Source organism: Lates calcarifer, linkage group LG17 (genome assembly GCF_001640805.2).
Source record: "Lates calcarifer isolate ASB-BC8 linkage group LG17, TLL_Latcal_v3, whole genome shotgun sequence".
NCBI lineage: Eukaryota > Metazoa > Chordata > Actinopteri > Centropomidae > Lates > Lates calcarifer.
The window spans coordinates 26,948,125-26,970,650 of record NC_066849.1 but is presented as its reverse complement, the minus strand read 5'-3'; the positions used below and the strand labels follow the sequence as shown (position 1 = coordinate 26,970,650).

At 46.7% G+C, this 22,526-nt stretch overlaps 1 protein-coding gene across 2 annotated transcripts; it reads right to left on the bottom strand.

Moving 5' to 3' along the window:
- Nucleotides 1-11,899: 11,899 nt before the first annotated feature.
- On the bottom strand, nucleotides 11,900-20,939 carry LOC108883442 (uncharacterized). 2 transcript variants are annotated; one of them, XM_018676582.2, is made up of 6 exons: nucleotides 20,734-20,939; nucleotides 15,001-15,155; nucleotides 14,636-14,824; nucleotides 14,016-14,043; nucleotides 13,886-13,930; nucleotides 11,900-13,134 (listed from the first exon to the last, which is right to left on the bottom strand). In XM_018676582.2, exons 1-6 carry the CDS (start codon nucleotides 20,780-20,782, stop codon nucleotides 12,908-12,910), a joined length of 693 nt encoding a protein of 230 aa, XP_018532098.1. In that variant the 5' UTR covers nucleotides 20,783-20,939; the 3' UTR covers nucleotides 11,900-12,907. The 2 variants fall into 2 exon arrangements, with proteins under 2 accessions (XP_018532098.1, XP_018532109.1); XM_018676593.2 differs by having other exon boundaries at nucleotides 14,636-14,761; nucleotides 20,734-20,932.
- Nucleotides 20,940-22,526: the final 1,587 nt, after the last annotated feature.

Sequence of the window (22,526 nt, the reverse complement as noted above, 5' to 3'; positions counted from 1 at the left end):
CTCCAAGTACTGCAGGCCTTTACTGAGGTACAGGTAGAAATACTGCAGTGTAGGTCAGAGGTCAGAGGTCAGACGGGAGGCTGACAGTGACAGATACATGCAGGGTTCAACCCCTGAGCTGCCATGTTAATTTGTGGCTGAGGAACGCTCAACAGAATGTCCACACGTCTTTGATCATGAACCAGGTCCTGGTCTTTCTGTAACCTGTCTGCTGCTGTTTCCTCTGGGTGTCACACAGGAGCCGCACCATCGTCGCCATCCTCCTCTTCATCCTCCTCTTCATCCTCCTCTTCATCATCCTCTTCATCCTCCTCTTCATCCTCCTCTTCATCCTCCTCTTCATCATCCTCTTCATCCTCCTCTTCATCCTCCTCTTCATCCTCCTCTTCATCCTCCTCTTCATCCTCCTCTTCATCCTCTTCATCCTCCTCTTCATCCTCCTCTTCACTGGGTGGTTAAACTGCTCTGAACATCAGGGGCAGCAGACTGGGTAAGAGTCTGAAGTTACTCTCAGTCTGTTTCAGTGGAACGTCATGGATTCCCACATATATCCAGTCTACACTCAGTGCTCAGTTTATTAGGAACACCTGGCTAAATAACGCAGCAGACCTGCAGGAAATCCTCCTGACGACCACAGCTACCTAACATGCTCCTGACTTTGATTCATCTTCCTGTGTTCACAGAGCTGAACCATCATATGATGACCTCTGACCTCATCATGTGACAGCAATTCTTTTTTATTCTTAATTTAAAAAAATCAGTGGATTGTTTTATATCGGGTGTCTCTATTTATCGCTCCATGAATCAGAGAATACAGTAAAGAAATGAAGTGTATGAATCAGGCTGTGAGTGATACACGGACAAAGCAGCAGAATGTAAACAGGAAGGTTTGGAAAGCACTGCTGACTCTTCTGGATGAAGACGTGTTGGTGAATCTCTGAACTGTCTCTGGAGGATCCTCAGGATCACACTGTGTGAAGAGCACTGAGGAACTCACCTGCACCACACCTGTACTGAGGTGCAGTTTTAGAGGCCAGAGTTTAGGTTCAGTCCAACCAGATGCTTTGAATCCTCTGAGTTCAGCCTCTCCCTCACCTTCACTGCAGCTCAGAGAATGAAATGATTTATTGTCATCTGGGCAAACTGCCACAGAGCTCATGTCATTACAGCTGAGGGCAGCTGAGGGCCTGTCAAGGAGCCTTCTCTTCTGCTGTGATGATCTTTTTTTTCCCACAGTGCAACTGACGCAGTTCCTGCTGGATCACAACCCAGTGTGCAACTTCCCACGCCAAAGTCGGTCCATCAAAGTGCTTGTTTCTACCACTGCCAGGCAGATTATTATTGTAAGTGTACAGACTTTCCTCAGCCAGAAACATCACGATATAAATCACCACCAGACTCCATTCACAAAAGGAGGACTATAACCGAGCAGAGCTCAGGAGCTGCTGTCCACAGGTCAATACCTGGAGACGCTGATACAGTGGTCAAGATAAACTCACTGCTAAACAATGAGGAAGCAGCTGCAGAGCAGAGGCTGAACAAACAAATACAGGGGGCGCCGCCCATCCAGGGGCCACACGGGGGCACAGAGGGGAAAAAAGACAGTAAGTTTCATTATTACTATTCTACTACAACTAGTTAGTGCTGCTCTTTCTTCATATGAAAAACATTCATTTAAGATGTGGTCAGCTAACGTTAGCCCTGCAGTCAAAATGCTGTTCCTTCCTGCACATCATTAACGTTCATATGTTCATGTAACGTTTACTGCTTCTTTGCATTCTGTGGTGACAGTAACGTTGAAGCTGATGAAAAAAAACACTCCTCCTGTGTTCAGCTGAGAGACTTTAACCCCTGAGCTTTCCACAGACATCAGTCTCTGCTGTGAGTGCGTTGATTGGTTTGGGTCCGGAGTTACTGTTACTGCGCAGGTGTGTGTGTGTGTGCGCCGCGCGCGCGTGTGTGTCAAGTGTCACTAAGTGAAGTCAAACATTGTAAGTGTGTGTTTCCGCATTGAAACTTCTTGCGTCCTCTGTAGTTTTTCCTCGGAGGTGTGGGCCCTTCACTTTCCTCGCTTCTTCCTGGTTTGTGTTTTTCTTTCCAGCGGGATTTTGACGCCGAATTCGAGCTTAGAACCGGACAAACCGAGACCGGTCTCCCCCGTCTCCCCCTCGCTGTTTCCTCCCTGACATTTTGTCTTTTTTGTTTAAAACGTGGGGTTTTTATATGGACTTTGATACGGGCGCGGCACAGCTGCGTTTGCTGGTGGAGATGAGCTGTCGCTTCCGGGAAGGTTCCGCTGCTGAAGCCGAGAGTGGAGCGACATGGAGCGGACACGAGCGGAGCCGGAGCCGCGTCCTCCTGGTCCCTCACTGTGAACCAGAGGAGGGCTACAGAGGAGAACCAGACCGGACCAGGTTCATCTGAATAATGAGCTGAAGTGATGAGCGCAGAGGAAGTTCAACATCAAATCAAAGTGTGGCAAAGCAATTTGCATATTCACATAAATGTTATAGCGCGGTGACGGACGGAGGGAGGAGGAGGGAGGAGGAAAGAAGTCCTCTGAGCCACCATCCCGTCCTGGGCACACTCAGGTCTCCGTCTGTCTCCGGGACAGGTGAGTAAACTCTTCTCTCTACACGGCTTAGTGTTGAATCCAGACTGAAAGCTTGAAACTGCTGGTGCAGGTTTCTCATCCCCTCTGGTCTCTGGTCTTATTTCTGTTCTAGATAAAAACCTGCAGGCTGATTCAAACCACAGAGAACAGACACGTTAAACTCTGAACTGTAGTTGGTCTCTGAAAGTGGAGTTTCCACGATTCATTGTCTTTTCAGACTCAAACTGACAGATTGAGTCTTTAAGTTAATAAGTTTATCAACCAGAGAGAATAAGAGCAGGAGGGAAGAACAGACCGTGTGCAGATGAACACTGTGCGTCCTCATGTGGTTACTGTGGTTCAGGTGATTGATCGTTCATTTGCATACATGCAGATCATCCTGTGCTTCTGCACTCTGTCTGTGACGTGGAGCTTCTTTAAAAAGCAAACAGGCAGAAGAGGTTTGACCCAGAAACCCTGGTCTCAGAGCTGTGAGTAAAACCCAGCAGGACACTGACCCAGGAGCAGTAACAACAACTCCTGTCCAGGAGAGGAAGTCTGAGTCAGAGCTGAACCTCAGTCCTGGTTCACACCTCTTCACCTTCTCCACCTTGGTTCCTGTGGGCTCATTGTCCACAGGAACTCTGCAGGCTAAAGCAAAAGGAGGAAAATGTTCAGCGTGTGTGACGAGCCTTTTATCAAAAAGCAGCTGAGTCAGTTTCACATCCACTGTCACAGATACCTCCACACTGAGGCTAAATACACCCTGAGTGCAGTCAGGTCAATAATCAATAACAATCAGAACTTGAATCATATTGTTCCCTTCAAAATAAGAGTCAAACTCACACAAATAAAATAAGATGAAACAGTAGCAGATAAACTGAGTTAGGTTTAATCAGCAGGGCAGTGATGAGTCGTCAGTAATAATGAGTGAGAACAGCAGAAAAAACAAAGCTCCACACTCACACTAATAAATGATCATTATCAATATTAATACGAGTAATAAAAGTCTAATGTTTCCCTCTGTGGTGCAGTACAAGTGTAAAGTGTCGTAAACCACACACACCACACACACATTTACAGATGGTGTGTGTGTCAGAGGAACTGTAACTGTGGTCAAACATTTAATCTCTCTCTCTCTCTCTCTCTCTCTCTCTCTCTCTCTCCCTCTCTCTCTCTCTCTCTCTCTCTCCCTCTCTCTCTCTCTCTCTCTCCTCTCTCTCTCTCTCTCCCTCTCTCCCTCTCTCTCTCCCTCTCTCCCTCTCTCTCCCTCTCTCCTCTCTCTCTCCTCTCTCTCTCTCTCTCTCTCTCGTCTCTCTCCCTCTCTCTCTCTCTCTCTCTCTCTCTCTCCTCTCTCTCTCTCTCTCTCTCTCTCTCTCTCTCTCTCTCTCTCTCTCCCTCTCTCTCCTCTCTCTCCTCTCTCTCTCTCTCTCCTCTCTCTCTCTCTCTCTCTTCTGTCTCTCTCTCCCTCTCTCTCTCTCTCCTCTCTCTCTCTCTCTCTCTCTCTCTCTCTCTCTCTCTCCCTCTCTCTCTCTCTCTCTCTCTCTCTCTCTCTCTCTCTCTCTCCCTCTCTCTCTCTCTCTCCCTCTCTCTCTCTCTCTCTCTCTCTCTCCCTCTCTCTCTCCCTCTCCCTCTCTCTCTCTCTCTCTCTCTCTCCCTCTCCCTCTCTCTCTCTCCCTCTCTCTCCCTCTCTCTCCCCCCCCCCCCTCTCTCCCTCCCTCAGGATGAACTTGACCTGTCTGCGCTCTGATGACCCAGCGGCAGCGAACGCCTCTCTGCTCTTTGACTTCAACAACGACCATGAGAATCTGTGGGTGAGGGAGAGCCTGAGCTCCCCCCTCCCCCAGTGCTCCTCGCTCCCCCCTCCCTCCCCCGCCCGCTGCCTGCCCTGCCTCAGAGAGGCCGTCTTCGCCGTGTGCCGGGACCTGACCCCGGGGGTGGAGGTGGTGATGGAGGCTGTGGGATCCAGCGTCAGGATCTCAGAGAGCGGTCAGTGTCTCCTCAGTGTCAATGAGTCCAGTCTCTGGTTTGTGAATCCACATGAGGACTAACCTCGAGCTGTGTTTCCTTCCAGAGTGCCCGGCTCTGTCTGACGGTGAGTGTTCACACTGCTTCTCCAAAACTATTCTAATATATTCATTTAATGAATGAGAAGTATGAAGGTATGGCTGCTAATTAACGAGACTAATGCTGCCAGTCTTAACCTCTGACTCAGACTCTGATCTCCCTGTGAGCTCAGATCTGATCTTAAGAAACAGGAAAAAGCCTCATGGTCCTGGATCAGGATTAGTTTTCAGGCCAGAAATCAGGAGTCTTTACGGTCTGTTTATCAGTGGAGACCAGTTCTGCTCTCACTCTTATTCTGAGTCCTCGATCATCTCCAACGACTCGGTGACTGTTTCCTGAAGCGTTTGATGTGCAGGAAGTTCATCGTCCTCTCTGCCTTCAACATCTCGTGTGTCTTGTGTTCCCTACAACGTCTGAGCTGCTGTTTTCAGTTTCCCCCCAAAAATCCAAGTTAATGCTCAACGTTGAAGCTAATCACCTGACGCCTCAGTGAAGACGCTGCACTTCAATCATCAGCAGCGAAGTAAAGACGTCGTCTGTGAACACCCTTTGTTTGTTTGTTTGTTTGTTTGTGGTTGTGTGTGTTCATTTTTCACTTTATTTATCTGTGTTGTTTGTTCGTACGTTATCTTTGGGTCGGGATAAAAGCGAACCCTGTGATCGACCTCTCTCTCTCTGTGTCTGACAGATGCGTCATGGTGGAGGCTGGCTGCCGCCATCGTCTCCATCCTCATCCTCATCTTCATCATGGTGGTGCTTTGCTGCAAATTCTGCAGAGGCCGAAGACGCAGCACAGAGGGTGGGTGTGTTTCACAGGTTTAACGGCCTCAGGTCTGCAGGTGAAGAGCAGGTTGAAGTCACAGTGTTAGTTCAGCATCTTCACAGGCAGGTGGAGTGGAGGGTGGAGTGGAGGGTGGAGTTTGAATGTTTTTCTCAAGCTGGAAAATGTTCAACACGTCTTCACGTTAATGTGAGTGGGAGGATTCACGTCCCTCCTCTCAGAAACAGTTTATCAGCAGACTCCATCTGTTTGCTTTCTGTCTGCTGTGGAAAGTTCTGCAGCTCTTTGACATGAAGCATCAGTGGCATCTGACAGTCGACCTTTAACCAAGAACAAAGGTCCCTGCTTCTTCCTGCTGCCTGTTGGACTGTGAATACTTTAGACTGTTTGGACAAAGTGAGACGTTTAAAGACGTGGTGAGAAACTCCGGTGGACATATTCTCTGATGATTTACAGATGAAATAATGACAGTAATCTCCAGATGAACTGACAGTGTTCGACTTTGACTCAAATATTTTTGGATAATCTGAGTTTTAAAGTGACATGCTGCTGTTTGCACCCTGTGGTTTCTACTCATCGCGTTTCTCTCTTTAGACAATCCTGTGGTTATTCTGTTGTGTAGTTGTCATGGAAACACTAACATCAGTGACTTGCAGCTTTGCACCTTCTGTCGTCTGTTCCAGTGTGAAAACCCGGAGAGCTGCAGATCAGTCCGCCGCCGCCCTGACCATGTGACCAGGATGAGACTCGGCCTCGTCTGTTGTACTGTGGTTAGAACACATTAAAGAGTGATGAGCTCCTCTCTGCAGCCTGCTGTGTTTGTTCTTCTCACTCACATCCTCAAACAGCACATAGAGACCTGTGTGTGTGTGTCTCACACATCAAACTGTGTAGTAGCTCTCACCTGTTCGCCGCTCATCATATCATCAGCTGATCCACAGACCACACACCTCTGAACCTGCTGCTGAGAGCAGGTAGAGCTGAACTCACCTGTCAGAGGCGGCTGCAGGTGCAGTTTAACAAGACACTCACAGACACTTCACACTGATTGAAGGAAGTAAAGAAGTTTTTCCCTGTTCTGATCTGTGGTCAGTGTGAGTGAACTTTACTGTCAGGTTATTATTGGATGTTGCTGTGCAGCCACTCCTGTCAGGTGACACAGGAACCTTAGTGGTTCTTACTTTGTTTTCAGTTGTTTGTTTTAAACATGTGAGACAAACTGTAACTGAGCCTCCACGTGTTCAGATCAGTCAGGTCTGTCCCCTCACATCAGTCTGTCCTCAGGGTGAGTAAAGCAGGTGAACATAAAACAGGAAGAGTAATGAATGATTCTGAAAGTCACACACAGTCACAGGTGAGCTCTGACGTTCTCCATCTATCACTTGATCAGAAAAAGTCGAGACACGAGTTTAGTTTCAGTCGGATCAAATCAACACTCAGATCAAGTAAACTCTTCTTGGCAGAACACGTCTCCCAGAGATAAGACCACAGCTGGGCCCAGCCCGTCTCTCAAGGTGTGTCCTCCTCGTCCTCCTCGTCCTCCTCGTCCTCCTCTTCCTCCTCTTCCTCCTGCCACGCCCTGTAGTTTCCCTGCTGAGACACTCGAGTGCAAAAGTGAAACCAGGTGACAGCGTCTCAGCAGCGTCTGAGGGAAGAACACCTGGCAGGAAACACCCTGGCCAGGAACAAGGGGATGACTCACGTCAGTCTGTGTGAAAATAACTGAGCACCCATCCCATAGCCGTCTCCATAGCAACACCCTTCCCGTTGTCTCTCTGTGTCACACTGTTGTGGCTGCTGCTGCATTTTTATGTTACATTATCAAATAATCTCTGTTTTTATTTGGAGCTGAAAGTGTCGTAAACAGAAGCTGGAAGTCAACAGTTCCTATTTTCAGAATAATAATCTGTTCATTGCGTCAGCAGTTGTTTTTCATTTGAGTCATTCCACTCTCTCCTCCTTGTTACGACTCCACCCATCATTACCCTGCAGCCACTGAGTTTTCCTTTTTTATCTCTCTATCCTTTCTCCTCCCGGGGCTCAGCGCCGTCCCTCTGTCAAACCATCAGATTATTAAGTGTACGTGGGCTCGCTCACACACAGTTGAGCTGTTTATGTGTACTACCCATACGTCTGCATTCCTGCACTCTGAGCATTTGTCAGGAACCACAGAGACATGAGAGGAAGGCTACAAAACCCTAACAGAGGATTCCTTTAGACACTAAACTACTCATAGCTTCAATAAAACGCACAAACAAAAAAACAACTCTTCCCTCACTCATGAAATATTTGGCTGTATAAATTAAAATCCACTCTGCGTGTTCCCTGTGGTGCAGATAAGACGTCTGGACTGAGCCACAGCCAAGCCGTCTGTGGCTCAGTGACTGTTTATATTTTCTGGAGTCACTTTATCCTGCTGGTTTTTTCTCTTCAAGTTTTTTTGTGTCGTCCGTCAAGATTTAAGCTCAGTCACACTCAGAAATTCCACGGTGTAATTTTCCAGAGTCTGGCGGGGCGGCATCTACCTCACCCAGTTGGATTGGGAAAGAGGGGGTGGGCGGATGGGGGTGGGGGTGGGGGGCAATGCGACTAGAAGCAGCACTAACGTCTAAATATATCAGCAGATGCTGAATGTTGACTCTACAGCTCCACAGGGAGAAGAGGAGAAGGGGAGCAGCAGAAAGGAAGATATCAAGCCAAAGACATGCAGACATGAAAGCAAAGAGGAAAAAACTCCACCTCACTACAGCTCTCTGTGCTCCCAGCATGCAATGCAAACACACTCTGAACACTAATGTACTACATGTAGAGATAACAGGGTTATACATCAACATTTTCAGGTCAGTGACCTGTGGTGAGCAGGGAGGAGGAGCCTGTCTGAGGGAGGAGGAGCCTGTCTGAGGGAGGAGGAGCCTGTCTGAGGGAGGAGCAGGAAGAAGGAGGAGCCTGTCTTAATCAGAGCTCATATAAAGACCTGGGCTCAGGTGTGAGGCCTCTCACCTGCAGCTGAACCCTGGTCTCTCTCCTGAGTGAAAACGTGAGTTCCTTTGCAGCAGTTTGCTTCAGATGCTAAGCTAATGAGTTAAGCTAATGAGCTAATGAACACAGCTGTCGTGTTTCAGTGGGTAACTGCAGGTGTTTTCCTGTGTGTCGTTGCAGTCAGTTTGGATCTGGTTTCTCCTGAAGCCTGAACTACGAAGGGAGTTGAACTCAGGTTCTCAGGTAAAGTCGGGGTTGACAAACCCTGACTGCCTCGATCTGTGTGAAACGCTACGACGGTGGTTCAGATGTGGGTCAGCTGAGTCGGTGTTAACTTAATCAGTTAGTGCGTGTTGATTAAAGGGGCGTGCACCGTATCTCTCAGATGAAGAGCGCACAAAGACAGGGAGCCCCCCCCCCCATTTAAATTATTATTGAAATCGATAATATGCAGCACTAATGATGCTAAACTCTGCTGCTCGACTGTGAGAAAAAAATTACAAAAAAAAATAACTGAAAGTGAAAATGGAAAATGCGGAGCATAAAAACACCATTTATTGGTCCACATATCTCTACCATCCACTACACACTTTTTTTATTTGGGTAACCTTGCTTCGTAGTACAGGCCTCAGGGTTCACTCTGACCCGGCTCAGCCTCACACAGCCTGTCTCCAGGATCTAACAGCAGTTTATAGGAGCTGTCAGTTTTACTAAAACCTGATGCAGGTGTCTTTGGCTATTTGGTCATAAACTGAAGCACTGGATGAATTAAACTCTGAGGAGCATCGACCAGTGTTTAATCACAGTCCATCCTGCAGCTGTGACATGTTTCAGGTCGGTGGTTCCATCTCAGAGGATCCTGAACCTCACGTGGTCCCCAGAGGGTTTCCATCAGTGTGTGTTGGACCGACAGATGGACTGATGGGTCCTGATATAGAGCAACGAAAACCTCATATGAAACGTTTCATTTTTAGTCACTGGTTTTGATCAGACAGATGTGACGTCACTGATCCAGCTGATCGGTCTGATCACTAACCGATCACACCGATTGATCTCTCTGTGTCACTGTCCTGCAGTGAGGGTCGCCTCCACATCACCGCTCCGTCTGAGCGAACAGCTGAACACGGATGTAAAATCCATCTTTAGGCAGCAGACACGTAGGAGATCACAAGATCTGTTCAACCTCAAATATCGCACGAAACGTCTCACTTTCAAAGAAACAGGAAGTGACCCTGAGATCAAATGTCACGTTTGACTCACACTTTCTCAACAAGAACAGTTGTTGTTGTTGTTGTTGTTTATCAAAAGTTATAAATGTCAAACATTTAAATAAACAGCTCCAGGCCTCATGAGGCTGTGGTTAAACTCTGAATATTCACATCTGAACTCTGAAGACTCCATGTGGTCGACTGACCTATAACTGCACTGGAACTTTCCATTTTCATGTCTTTTAAAGCTGCAGATAAACTGTCTCTCACTTTCAGACTGGAGTCAGTTTCAGTTGCACAGATGGAAAATTCAAAGGAAGTTATAAGGAAGCAATAACGAGAAGAGGAAAACCAGAATTAGTTTTAATTTAAATACGATTTCATTTTAAAACCTGGTTTAAATGTGTTTTTAATATTTGGATCTAAGAATCAGCTTCAGCGACCGCTCCTCGCTCTGAGGGGCCACGATGCGTTCAGGTTCATGTGATCAAACCGGGAGCTGCTCCACCCACAGACACCTCTTCATATTTCTCTTTAGGGAAATGTTTTCCAGCTCACTGCTTCTTTCTGTTCATATTCACTTTATTTTAAAAAGGCTTTATTTCCACCGAGGCTCGTGTGAATGAACATCAGAGTCTGAGTGAGTCGTGTTTCTGTGCTCAGGTCTGAGGATCCCTGACGAGAGAGACTGAGTCCACCGTGAAGCTGGACTCCCTGCCTGTGCTGGTCCTGGTTTAATGTTCCTGCTCTGTTTGCAGGAAACCACAGAGGGAGTGATGAGGAGGAGGAGGAGGAGGATGAAGGGCCAACCTGTCTGACACAGAGGAAACTGACTCCTGACACCTCCCTCCCCCTGAAACCACACGCTGCCTTTATGTCTGTCGAGATCTCTCATTCTAAGAGCTGAATGAGTTCTGGAAGAAATCCTCAGTGATGAGACCCAGCTGTCATTATTTTAAACTCAGGCAGAGCAAACAGGAGCCAGTTCCATCCAAAAACAAGAGTCACACACTCTAATATTTCGTTGGAGTTTCTTCCTTTGTTTTCCTTCAGGACCTGCTGGGCCTCCTGGCTGTCTGTCTGTCCTTCCTCTCCTTCACAGTGAGTGGCTGTTTAGGCAGATAAATCACACTTTCAATAAATAAACTCAGAACTATACATCATCCAGGCTGAGATGCTGTTAACATGAAGTTCATCCTGAACATAACAGCTTTACATTCAGACATATACAGCTGAGTGTTCCAGGCAGAACATCATTGTGCCATGTGTTAGAGTCTCTTTAGACTCTACGCTGCACACCTGTTCGATGCTCTGATGAACTTAACACCGGCTCAACGTACCGACACCTGAACCACCGTGATCATCGTCCTCCACAATCTTTCACTCGACTCGAAAATAAAAGTTTTACTTTCTTGTTTGTTTCCTGTTTCACGTGAGAAATATTCATCGACCCACACTCGACCTTTTGACCTTTTTGAGTCACAGCCCCGGTTCTTCTGGGTCACGATCAGACGTCAGGTCACAGACAGACTGATCTGCTCCCTCCATCACCACCTCCACCTTCCTCATCAGCTCGGAGCGGAGCCGGAGGGCGGAGGAGCTGCGCCTCGTCCGGACCACAGGTGACCTCTAACATGAGCGATGATTGAGTCCACCTGAAAACAAGTGGGAGACATCTGCAGAGAGAGAGAGACGGTTCCTAACTCCACCAGAGAGTGAAGACGTTCACCAACATCTGTTCAGCTCAGGATGAACTGAAACCACCATCTGCTCCTGCTTTTAGACCTTTTCACTGTTCGGATATTAAATGTCATCCATTCATCATTTTATTCTGACAGGTGTGACCTTTGACCTTTAACCACCAAAAGCAGTTCATCCAACCGGACTGTAGGTGCCTCACACACCGAGCACTGGCAGCACATCACTGATGAGTGTGTAGGTGTAGGTGGGGATCACAATGATCCGGATTGACCAGGTCTAGGCAGCGGTTCACACACAAACAAACTGTGAGTGAGGGTACAGGAAGAGCAGGGTGGGGCTGGTTGACGGCTTCCTCCCTCCTCCACCTCAGCACGATGAGTCACAAGAGATGAAACCAGGACAGTGAGTGGAGCAGAGATCATCAGAGAGGCTGGATGAGGAAGTGAAGTAACTGTGGGAACAGTCCCTCAGAGATCATTCATTCAGCCGCCGCGCCTCTGCACTCAGATATGCTGTCAGAGGTCAACCTGTACTATCTATTATTATTATTATAAACAGAGAGCAGACACACACAGTTCACATCCTTTTATTAAGTAGAAAACATGTAAGCACAAACAAACAGCACGTGATAGAATCTCACAGCACCTCCTCTGCACAGAACAGAAGGAAAAACCGACAGAAACTCAAGGTGTAAACACGTGGTCAGGTCGTCTGGAGGTCGTCTGGAGGTCGTCTGGAGGTCGCTGTTTTCAGGACAGAAGATTTGAATTTGAATTTAGCTCCTGGTTCTCCTGCCTCGTCCTGTAGGAGATGGAGGAGTTTCTACACTGAACAGCCTGCTGACAAGTCATTTGAGGAAATCCTGAGAGGAAATCTGAACTACCCTCACTGTTCACTGAGCTGAACCACAGAGACGCTCAGTCCATCTCACTTCTTCACTTCTGCTTTTCTCCCTGACTTTAAATGTGGACCTTTGAGGTTCCCCTCTCTGTCACGCTGGGTGAGATATTCACACCTCTGTCCTGTCTGCACAGTAAATATGAACCACATCCAGCAGCTGGTTAGCTTAGCTTAGCATAAAGACTGGCTCTGTGTAAAGCAGGAGTCTTGCAATACTTGCCCACAGGTGACGAGTCGACTGCAGTCACTTCCTGCTTCACAGTGATGACTGTTAGTTTTTTGTGAATGGAGAGAAGCATGTCTCTGTACCACTCTAACACTGTGGATGTTTCCTGAGCTTTAAACACTAAACGAGTTGGTCCTGGTCTCTTCACAGACCTGGACTGATCCCTTAGGCACGTTAAGATGTTTTTTTGTTCTTAAAAAGAAAAAGAAATGGACCAACATTCCTGAGCAAGTTTAAAACTGACGCTAAAACTACTTTAGATTAAAATATTTTTCAAATATAATGAAATATATATTAGTCGTCCTATCAGATGCACATTTCACATCATTTATTTTTAACGTACAAGTGTATAAGGCGCCTCTGAATAGGTTTATTATTATTATTATTGCGATCATCCTGTCAAACAGCAGCGGCCATGTTTAGCCTGGGTCTGCTCTGATACACAGGAGCAGTCAGTCTCCATCCACTCTGTTTATATTTGTTAACTGTGGACTCTCCATCTTAACCTGCTCGTTCACAGACGTGTACGAAGCCGTGAGAGTCACCGCTCCTGTTCGGTTTCTGCGTTTGGAGACGACGAAGCAGACGGTCAGAGCCAGGACGACGGCGGCAGCTGGAGCGCCGATGATGAGAGCGGCCGTCAGCTCGTCCGGACACCAGCTGCCAAAGAAACAGTTCCCTGGAAGACAGAGATGAGGGTCAAAGGTCACTCAGACAGGCTGCTGAGAGGAAGGTGAGTCATGAATGTGGTGAAGGACCAGCAGCTCCAACAAAAACACTTCTCCTCATGATGGTAAATGACTTCAGGCTGACAGAGGAGAGATGAGGATGTGGATCCACTTCATCATTTCAAACAGACTAAAGCAAATATATGACATTGACACTTAAACTGAACAGGAATAAAGTCAGAGTCATTTTATCTGACTGACATTACACAACACCACTGTGCAGAGTCAGCAGAGTCTCAGTGAGAATTAACCTCACATCTGAGCTGAGTAAAAATAAATGTTACAAAACGTCATCTCCTGATAAACATCCGACTGTCACAGCTTCCTTCTTTACAAATCAAAGTCAGCGAGTGCTGAAAAACAAAAACTACAAAGACAGAGAGGATGTGACGCTCTTCAAATCTGTCACCATCACTCTCCTCCTGACTGCACTGCTCTGGTGACTCAGACCCACCCTCTCTATTTACACTGAACCTGAACCTGAACCTGAACCTGAGACAAAGAGCTTTGGTTGCTTTCGTAGCCAATGAGAGTTGATGGAGTCTGTGGAGGGAGATCCAGGCTAAGATGGCCGACGCAGGAGAGCAGGGAGAGGCCTCTCCAAAGCTGTCTGAAGTTAGGAACATTAAGCTCTTTCTGTGAGCTGGTCCCAGGTCTGTGGTGTTCAATGGCCACAGACACTTGATCAAATCTGAGACTCACCGGCGGGTGGGTGAAAGTCCAGGTGTGAGAAGCGGCTGCAGTTCACTGTAAGACAGAGGTGATGTGTCAGGAAGACATCACTCCTGTGTGTTTATGTTTCAGTGTAATGATCATCTGTGGTGTTACTCACTCGAGCAGTTTGTTTCCTCCCAGTCGACCTGAATAAAAGAAGAGAAGCAGACAAAGACAGGGTGGTGAGATAAAGTAACTATGAACATGTTGTGAGCTCCTCAGTCTGAAACCTCTGAGCAAACGTCTTCACACTCTGGAGTTAGTTTCCACGGCCTCTTTCTTTTTTTCTTCATTTCTTTAAGATTTCCTTACAGCTGACGGTAAACAGTGTAGTCAGAGCACACACACACACCACACACACCACACACACACACACACACACACACACACACACACACACACACACACACACAGGATGTTGAGACTGAAACCTCTGAACAGCAGCGTTTGATTTAGTGGAAATTTAAAGAAGTGAGAGACAGAATGTGAAATAAATGGTTTCAGTGATATTTGCTCTTATTAACCCTCCTGCTGTGTCTAACAGCACAGTCACTTCTCTTCTTCCCCTCTCTCGCCTCATGTGCTCCTCAGGACCCAGGTCTAGACTGGTCTGCCAACGTTAATATCACCACAAAGACCAGAGCAGTCTGACTGGTCCTGGTCTCTCTCCTCCTCTCAGCCTGTCACCCTGACTCTGCTTCTGTTTGGTGTCTCTGTGTTTGATCTGTGAGGTCTTACCCCGACAGGAGGACAGTCCACTCTGTAGTACAGGAAGTCCAGACAGTCCCTCAGGGTGATGGACTGCTCGGTGAGATTCTGGACCAGGTGTGGAACGAAACGGGAGTTCAAGGCCAAGACGGTGCGCTGGAAGACAACGGACAGACGATCAGAGCTGGACCACAGGGAGACAGCGGCCCTGCAGGTCGTCTGTGCAGCAGAAGTATAAAGAGCGAGAGTCTGTGGTTGGAGGTCAGGGAGGTGGTGGTGGATGGATGAGTCAACAGAACCCAGGACAGTGAGCCAGGAGACCGCTGTCTGTTCCCAGAGTGAAACCAACAGTCTGTGTGTGTGTGAGTGTGTGAGTGTGTGTGTGTGGGACTCACGTTTTCCCTCTCCCACAGCGTCTCACACCTGGACGACCTGGGCGGCTGAGACACCTGGTACCTGAACGAACCGTCCGGTTGTGGTGTGACGCTGCAGCTCAGAGGCGACGCCGCTGCAGCCGGAGGAGGCCCAACCATCAGCTGAGCCACGAGACCTGGAGACAGGACAAGACCACAGTCACACACTCAGGAAGGCCACGGCGTCTGATCAGGACTCTCAGGATCTCCAGGGATCCCGTCCTCCCAGGTAACCCCCTCTGCCTAACGGCGCTCTGTGAGCACGTCTCAGTCTGCAGGATGAAAACTCAGAGTGACGCTGCACATCATCAGATCAAACCACTGAATCACTCCTCTGCTCTCAGGAGCATCACTCTGATTCATCTGCTCATGTCTCATTCATTAGTTATTCACATACAGGCTGCACTAATTCACTTAATCCTTGGCACATGTTGTTACAGCTGGAGCCTTTCAGTGTATAGTTATATATATATATATGTGTGTGTGTGAACATATTTCTGTTTAGTTCAGTTTTTATGGGTTTTTTGATAAAGTTACTTTCTTCATATAACACACATTTACAAAGTGTTTTAAGTGACTCAGACAGGAGGAGATAAAATCACATACAACTGTTTCTGCATCTTTAGACGGAGCTGACATTTCTCAGGTGATAAAAACAAGCTCTGTGGTGAGTTGATTAAAAGATAAATCAATATCAAACAAATGAATATTTCTCCTTGTGTTGCAGGTGATAAACACAGAACCAGTCTACCATCAGAAAACTGTCTGCACATAGAGACAGGTTAACGAGTCTCTTCAGGTTCAGGATGAAGGTGTAAGTGAGTGTGAGACAAGTTTAGGTTTCACTGTCTGGGCGTCAGTGATTTGACAGGCAGTCATTGTTGTGGTTTTCAATATCGACTTCTCTTCACTGCTTTATTTAGTGGTAAAGAAGGAGTGGGAGAATCACAGGGAGAGAAACGTGACGTAAAGATACTGGTGGAGGGAAAAAGGAGAAGTGTGTGTAGATGTTAATGCAGGAATCATGGGTAAACCCTCAGCCTGCACCTTCAGAGTCTCAGTGATGCAGCAAACAGGAACTGATCAAAACCAACTCAGCAAAAACACAGTGTAAAGAAAAACGCAGTCCACAGCATACCTCACTGAATCTATACTTTTACTTCCTGTTTCTGATAAAGTTTGACATTTGATGAACGTTATGTGAAAGTAGGGGAAAGACAGAAATGGATTCAAACAATGAATCCTACTCTTCTGTCCTCAGAGCCTCTGTGTGAAACACACTCAACACATCAGGACGTCCAGGCCACGTCAGTCATTTCCTGACACCTGACAAAGCTCCTCCTGAGCCACAGAGGCCCGTTCAGAGGTGGAGGGTGTTCTGTCGGCCTTTCTGTCTCCACCTGATGTCCTCCGGCTCTCCTCCTCTTCCCAGATCCACCTGTTTCCCAATTCCCAGTCACTGGAATTCCCCCTCATACCTACAGACCTGTTCTCCCTCCTGTAGCTGCTCCTGCTGTGGACGCTCGCTCTCTGTGGTCGACTGCCTGACCCTGAGCAGGTTGAATTAGCAGCAGCAGGGTTGTGGACAGTTAGGCTGAAGACTGAACAGAGACCACACAAAGACCAGAGACCAGAGACCAGAATGAAAACCCACCGAGCTTCCACCTGGAAAACCATGAGACATTCACTGAGCTGAGTCTGTTAAAACCTCTCAGGTCACTCCTTCTTAAGAGACTTGGCTGTTTAAATACTGACTGGTTTTATGTGGAGAGTCAATGAGCCACAGGCCATAAGCTGCTCACCACATGTGTCATGTGCAGAGGTTTGACAGCAAAACCACCAGAACAACCAGAAGCCAATGAGAGCACTGGATCTGAGCTCAGTGGAAATCCTCAAACCACAGTTCAGTCATGGTGTATTAGAGGCGACGGCGTCTGTTTTCATCCTGAATAAACTGTAGGAGAAAAAGATTTCATCTTTCTACAGATCTCCTTTGCAAACTCTGAGCAGCGTTCAGGCGTTAGAGATTCAGCCCCGCAGGTTCTTAATATGGAGACAAGTCAACCTCGGCTTCAACATCAATATCTTCACAAACAGTCATCTTTATATACAACACACACTCTACCACACTCTGCTGTATCTGCTGCTGACACACACACACACACTCCTCACACAGCTGCTAGAAAACTCAGGCCTGATAAAGACATGAGGCAGCATTAATCCATGATACACACACACACACACACACACACACACACAGGTAAAACACACTTTTTATGCAACTATTTCACATGAGTGGGGAGCACTGGTCCGCAGGTAGACAGGTAGACGTAGGTAAGAGTAAACAGGAGGTGAGGGCGTGGGCTGTGGTTGGTAACAGGCAGGTAAAAACCCCAGAAACAAACATGTGAAGCAGACGGTTGGTGTATATACTGGGAGAACTGGGAGCAGGGCGGAGGAGGAGACAGAGTCAGGTGGCTGAAAGGCGGGAAAACTGGGGTTACTGCAGGGCAGGAGGGCAGGGCCTGAAATTCATCTACGATCCACCGAGGATTACGCTGCGTTCAGGACGACGGTGAACTTCTGAGCAGGAAATTCCAAGCTCTGAAAAATGTGCGTTCACACGAAAACAACATGGCTGCCAACAGCAACATCTTCACACTGCGTTTGTGTCTTAAACATGCAGTTGCAGGTTGTTGCTGTGGTTCAGAAAACTCTGCCATGTTCATGCATTCACATCATTTTTTTTCCAAGTCAGAACTCGCAATTTTGGACTTTCCAACGTGCCCTGAACGCAGCATTTGACAAGAAGCAGCAGCTGAGACAAACTCAGAAAGCATTTATTTATTTTAAAAGTAAGGACGTTAACGTTACTGTCAGTCCGATCTCGACATGTTTCTTTTGGAAGGAACGGGTCAGCCCTGAATGTGGATCCAAATAAATCAGTCCTAATGTCAATCATTTATTATAGTCGTCAGTTTTTCAAATGATTCATCTGTTTATGTGGAAAACTGGAGGAAACTCGAGCTGATATTCTGTGGACCTGCACGACTTCTCATCTCCCAGAAACAAAGGAGGCAGTTTGAGCCACTGAAGCCACATTTATAGGAAATACAGCAGGTTAAACTAAACCAGGGTGATCCTTTAAATCAGTGTCTTTAACTGCAGCCTAACAGTATCTGTCCCTGACTCATCTGTGATACATTATCAATGACATTCAGGCTCAGATTGACTCACCCACTGACATTAGATGATATTCTGTGACGAACAGACGACAAGAAGTTTCACTTCCTGACTCCTGTTTTTCCTGTTCTCATCTTAAAGATGGGACATGAGAATATATAATCCCTCTGCCCACACTGGATCACATCTGAAAGGTGAAACTCACCTGTCTGTCTTCTTTGCTGTAGCAGGTGTTACAGGACCAAAGATCCAGAACACCTGCTTCTCCAGAGCGGTCCCTGAACTGAACTCTTGATGTGTTCATGTATCTGAGCAGAATCCAACATGAGACAAATCTTTTTTTTTTTTTTTTTTCATTTTTGGTTTTGACTCATTTTACGCTCATGAACGAAAACGAAACACAGCTCGGGTTGAATTGATACTTGAGGTATTGATCACTTTTACTGACCTACTCACAGACCGCAGTCTGACCTGAAAGTCCCCGACTTTCAGAAGAATATTCCATGGAAGCATTTCCAGGAATTCCTTAAAACAACTGCACACACTTTAACCCCTATGGCAGGGGCCTCCCCTGGCAGGGCAATGCTCCCAATGCATCCTGCATCTGTGGGATGATTCAGATCAAGCCAGATCCATGGAGGACCCACCCTGCACAGACTCAGAGACGAGCGTTTGAAAAACTGGAGGAGACTCGAGCTGATATTCTGTGGACCTGCACGACTTCTCATCTCCCAGAAACAAAGGAGGCAGTTTGAGCCACTGAAGCCACATTTATAGGAAATACAGCAGGTTAAACTAAACCAGGGTGATCCTTTAAATCAGTGTCTTTAACTGCAGCCTAACAGTATCTGTCCCTGACTCATCTGTGATACATTATCAATGACATTCAGGCTCAGATTGACTCACCCACTGACATCAGATGATAATCAGGTAGCTTCAGCAGGAGGCTTCACTGTTTATGACCATTTAATTTCAGTGAGGTCTTAAAGATGAGAGGATGAGCAGCAGCAGAGTCAGAGAAGGCCGCTCTGAAAACACGTGTTTGGTGCTGACTCGAACGAAAACGAAACACAGCTCAGGTAGAATTGATACTTGAGGTATTGATCACTTTTACTGACCTACTCACAGACCGCAGCGTGACCTTTAACCTCATGAACAGGTGGAAAGCCCCCGACTTTCAGAAGAATATTCCATGGAAGCATTTCCAGGAATTCCTTAAAACAACTGCACACACTTTAACTTGTCTGGAACCACACCCACCAAAACCTCAAACTGAGAGGACGCGGTGCCTCGAACCAGATTATCCTCATTTATATTATTTCAGTCACACACGCTTCACACTGCATCCTCTTTACATGCGTCTTTCCAAGCAAACACACACACACTCACACACACAACCACAAGTGTGCAACCAGACATGACTAAGTCGATTACACTCAGCAGCAGTAAATGCAGCTGTGCTTCACTTAGAGTCTAATTATTGTAAATACCCTGGTAAATGAGGTAAATTACACAGGTCAAACTACAACCATAAACCACCAACGCTCCCCCTCCTGGTAAATTCCTCCTGACGTTCATGTTGCTTGACACACAGCTCCAGGCATTTCTGAGCTTTCACAGAGTGCTGGGGGAGGCCCCTGCCACTGTGTGTGTGTGTGTGTGTGTGTGTGTAGACGTAAAAACAGATGCAGATTGCTGACAGGACTAGTCCTTCTGCCCTTATTCTTAACACATAAAGTATCATTAAACTTCATTTATTCAGGTAAAAGAAGCAACAGCACAGGAAAACACTGAGCTCCACTGCATGTGAAGGTGCATAAGTAAAAATAATAAAATACTTAAACTAAGTAAAAGTATCAGTAAAGTAAAAGTACTTGTTCTGTAGCAGCTTAAATCAGATTTATATGAATGATGAATATTACTGCTGCATTAATGTGTGTGTTGCTGTAGCTCTTTAAGGTGAAGCTGATTTTAACTTCTTCATCTACAGCAATGCAGCACATCCTGTAAACTATAACACATCTGTGACGTGTCTGTCCTGTCAAATCACTAATATGTAAATAAGTCTGTTTTCATGAGCTCAGGAAAACAGCTGCTTCAAGCTCTGAGGCAGAGATACATCAAAGAAAACGAGTAAAGGACAGGTACTCTGAGTTACTTCAGTGCATGTTCTTAGATAGATTCCACCACTGGTTCTAATAAGTGAGTGTGAAATCTGTAAACTGCTTATAAACATGCAAAACTAACCAGTGTATGCAAAAGACCAGAGGAGCACGGCTCCAGCTCAGGGCTGTGCGGGTTTATTCTCAGGTGGAAAAACCCCAGAGCTGATCTGAACACAAACTGCGCACTTCACTGATCGATGCCCAACATGTTTCTGGAGAATTCATGCTGCTTTCTCTCTCAGTTTATTTCTGTTTTCCTCGGCTCTGTCTCACTGTCTGACTGTCTACGGTGACTTGAAATGAACTGACCTGAATAACATGAGTCTGGTCTGTCGGCAGCACGCGCGCTCCTGCGGCTGAAACTTACCTAGAGAGAGAACCTCGCGGAGCACCTGGAGGACGGTTTTCAGTTTCATGCTGTCTGCAGCGGACCCGCAGCCTCTGGGAGCGTCTCAGTGAATGAGCTCACCGGTGGCAGCGACAACTTATTTCCTCGTTATCCCGCGGTCCCGCCCTGCAGACCTGGCTCTGTGACACCCTCTCACTGCACAGCGGAGACAGTGATGAGAGGAAGAGCCGAGAGGCAGCGTGGGAACAGAGAACCGCCACATCCTCTCCGACAACAGTGGACTCTTTAACTCCGCACAAAGCAGAGAGTGAGGAGTTTCTGAGTGAGTCCATCACTGCACAATCTGACATATAAACCCTCCCGGGGCATTTCCCCTGCATGCCTCTTATTATGTCAAATAATAATGCACCCACCATCATAACTATCAGAACTACACACACATTTTCTCCAGCTCGAGCGGCAGCTTATAGCTCCACCCTCTGGACACACACACACACACACACACACACACACACAGAGGTGTTACCTGGTATTTGTTATTTCATGGTCCTGTGACAAACACTTTCTGTAGCAAGAAAAACCAAAAGCACAAGTCTAGCATGTTAAATAATGAAAGAAATAATATTATTTATTATTATTATTTAAAAGAGATAAAAATACTCCATTACATGTAACAGAAGCTGCGTTCAAATGTTTACTACAACTGTATAAAAAGTCCTGTCTCCCACCTACAATCTCTACAGACTCTCCCTGACTCAGTCCTGATTGGCTGAGTGGTGCACACCTGCATGTTGTTAGTCCTACTCTTCTGTACCGTTGTTATTATTGTGTGTCCAGTGGCGGACAGCCCGTCGGGAGCACCGGGACGTTTCCCGGTGGCCAGATGGTGGGTTTGCTCTGCAGCATGGCCGCACCCACCGCTGCGGGCTCCGGGTTTAGCTAACATGAGTAAAATCATGGAGTAACGAGCTTCCGCAAAGATACTACAGGACGCCAAGATAGTTCACTTTCTCATCCGATCAGCTGCGTCACTGCGGGTGTCGCCGAGTGGGCGGAGTGAACTATCTTGTCCTCACTGAGAACTCTTTGATTCTGTAACCAAACCGGACCGGAAGTTGAATCCGCAGGAGCGAGATACAGGTGAGTAGAGACTGAAGCTAGCAGACTGTTTGTAGTTCAGGGTCATTCATTCACAGACATCGGCTAATTAGCAGCTCCTGTCCGGCCGCGCTGTGTTAACCAGGAGCCGACGTAATGACGGCTAGGTGAGCTAATTAACTAGCTAGCTAGCAAGCTAAATAAAATGTTTTACACGTTTTTTTTATATGAATGAAAACTAATGATGTTGCTTTGTTTCATATTAACTCTACTTCGTTCAGAGAGTATTTAGTGAAGGTTTAATTACAGTAAATTGACTGTTAAGTGCTAAAAGCTAATAAAGCTAATAGTGTCCTGTAGCCGTTTAGCTAGCTAGCATACGCAGGTTTGATTTGTGTCCGTGATTCCGTGTTGTGTAGTAAAAACAATCCCTAGTGTTCAACGCACAGAAATGCATGTGAATATGGATGAAGAGAAACACCAGTTTAAATTCTTATTGACTGTGTTTTGCCCTCATGTCTTATGAACAATGAGGAGAATGGACTTCCAGGTGTAGTGAAATAAAGGTAGCTAAACCGTGTTTGTGCTAGCTTCCTGTGGTTCATAGTGCATACAGACTGACGAACAAAACAAAAACAAAAGTTCAAAGTTTCAGCATAAATAAATTCTGGATAGAAAAAAAACGCAAGGAGGAGTTTGTTGAACTTATTGCA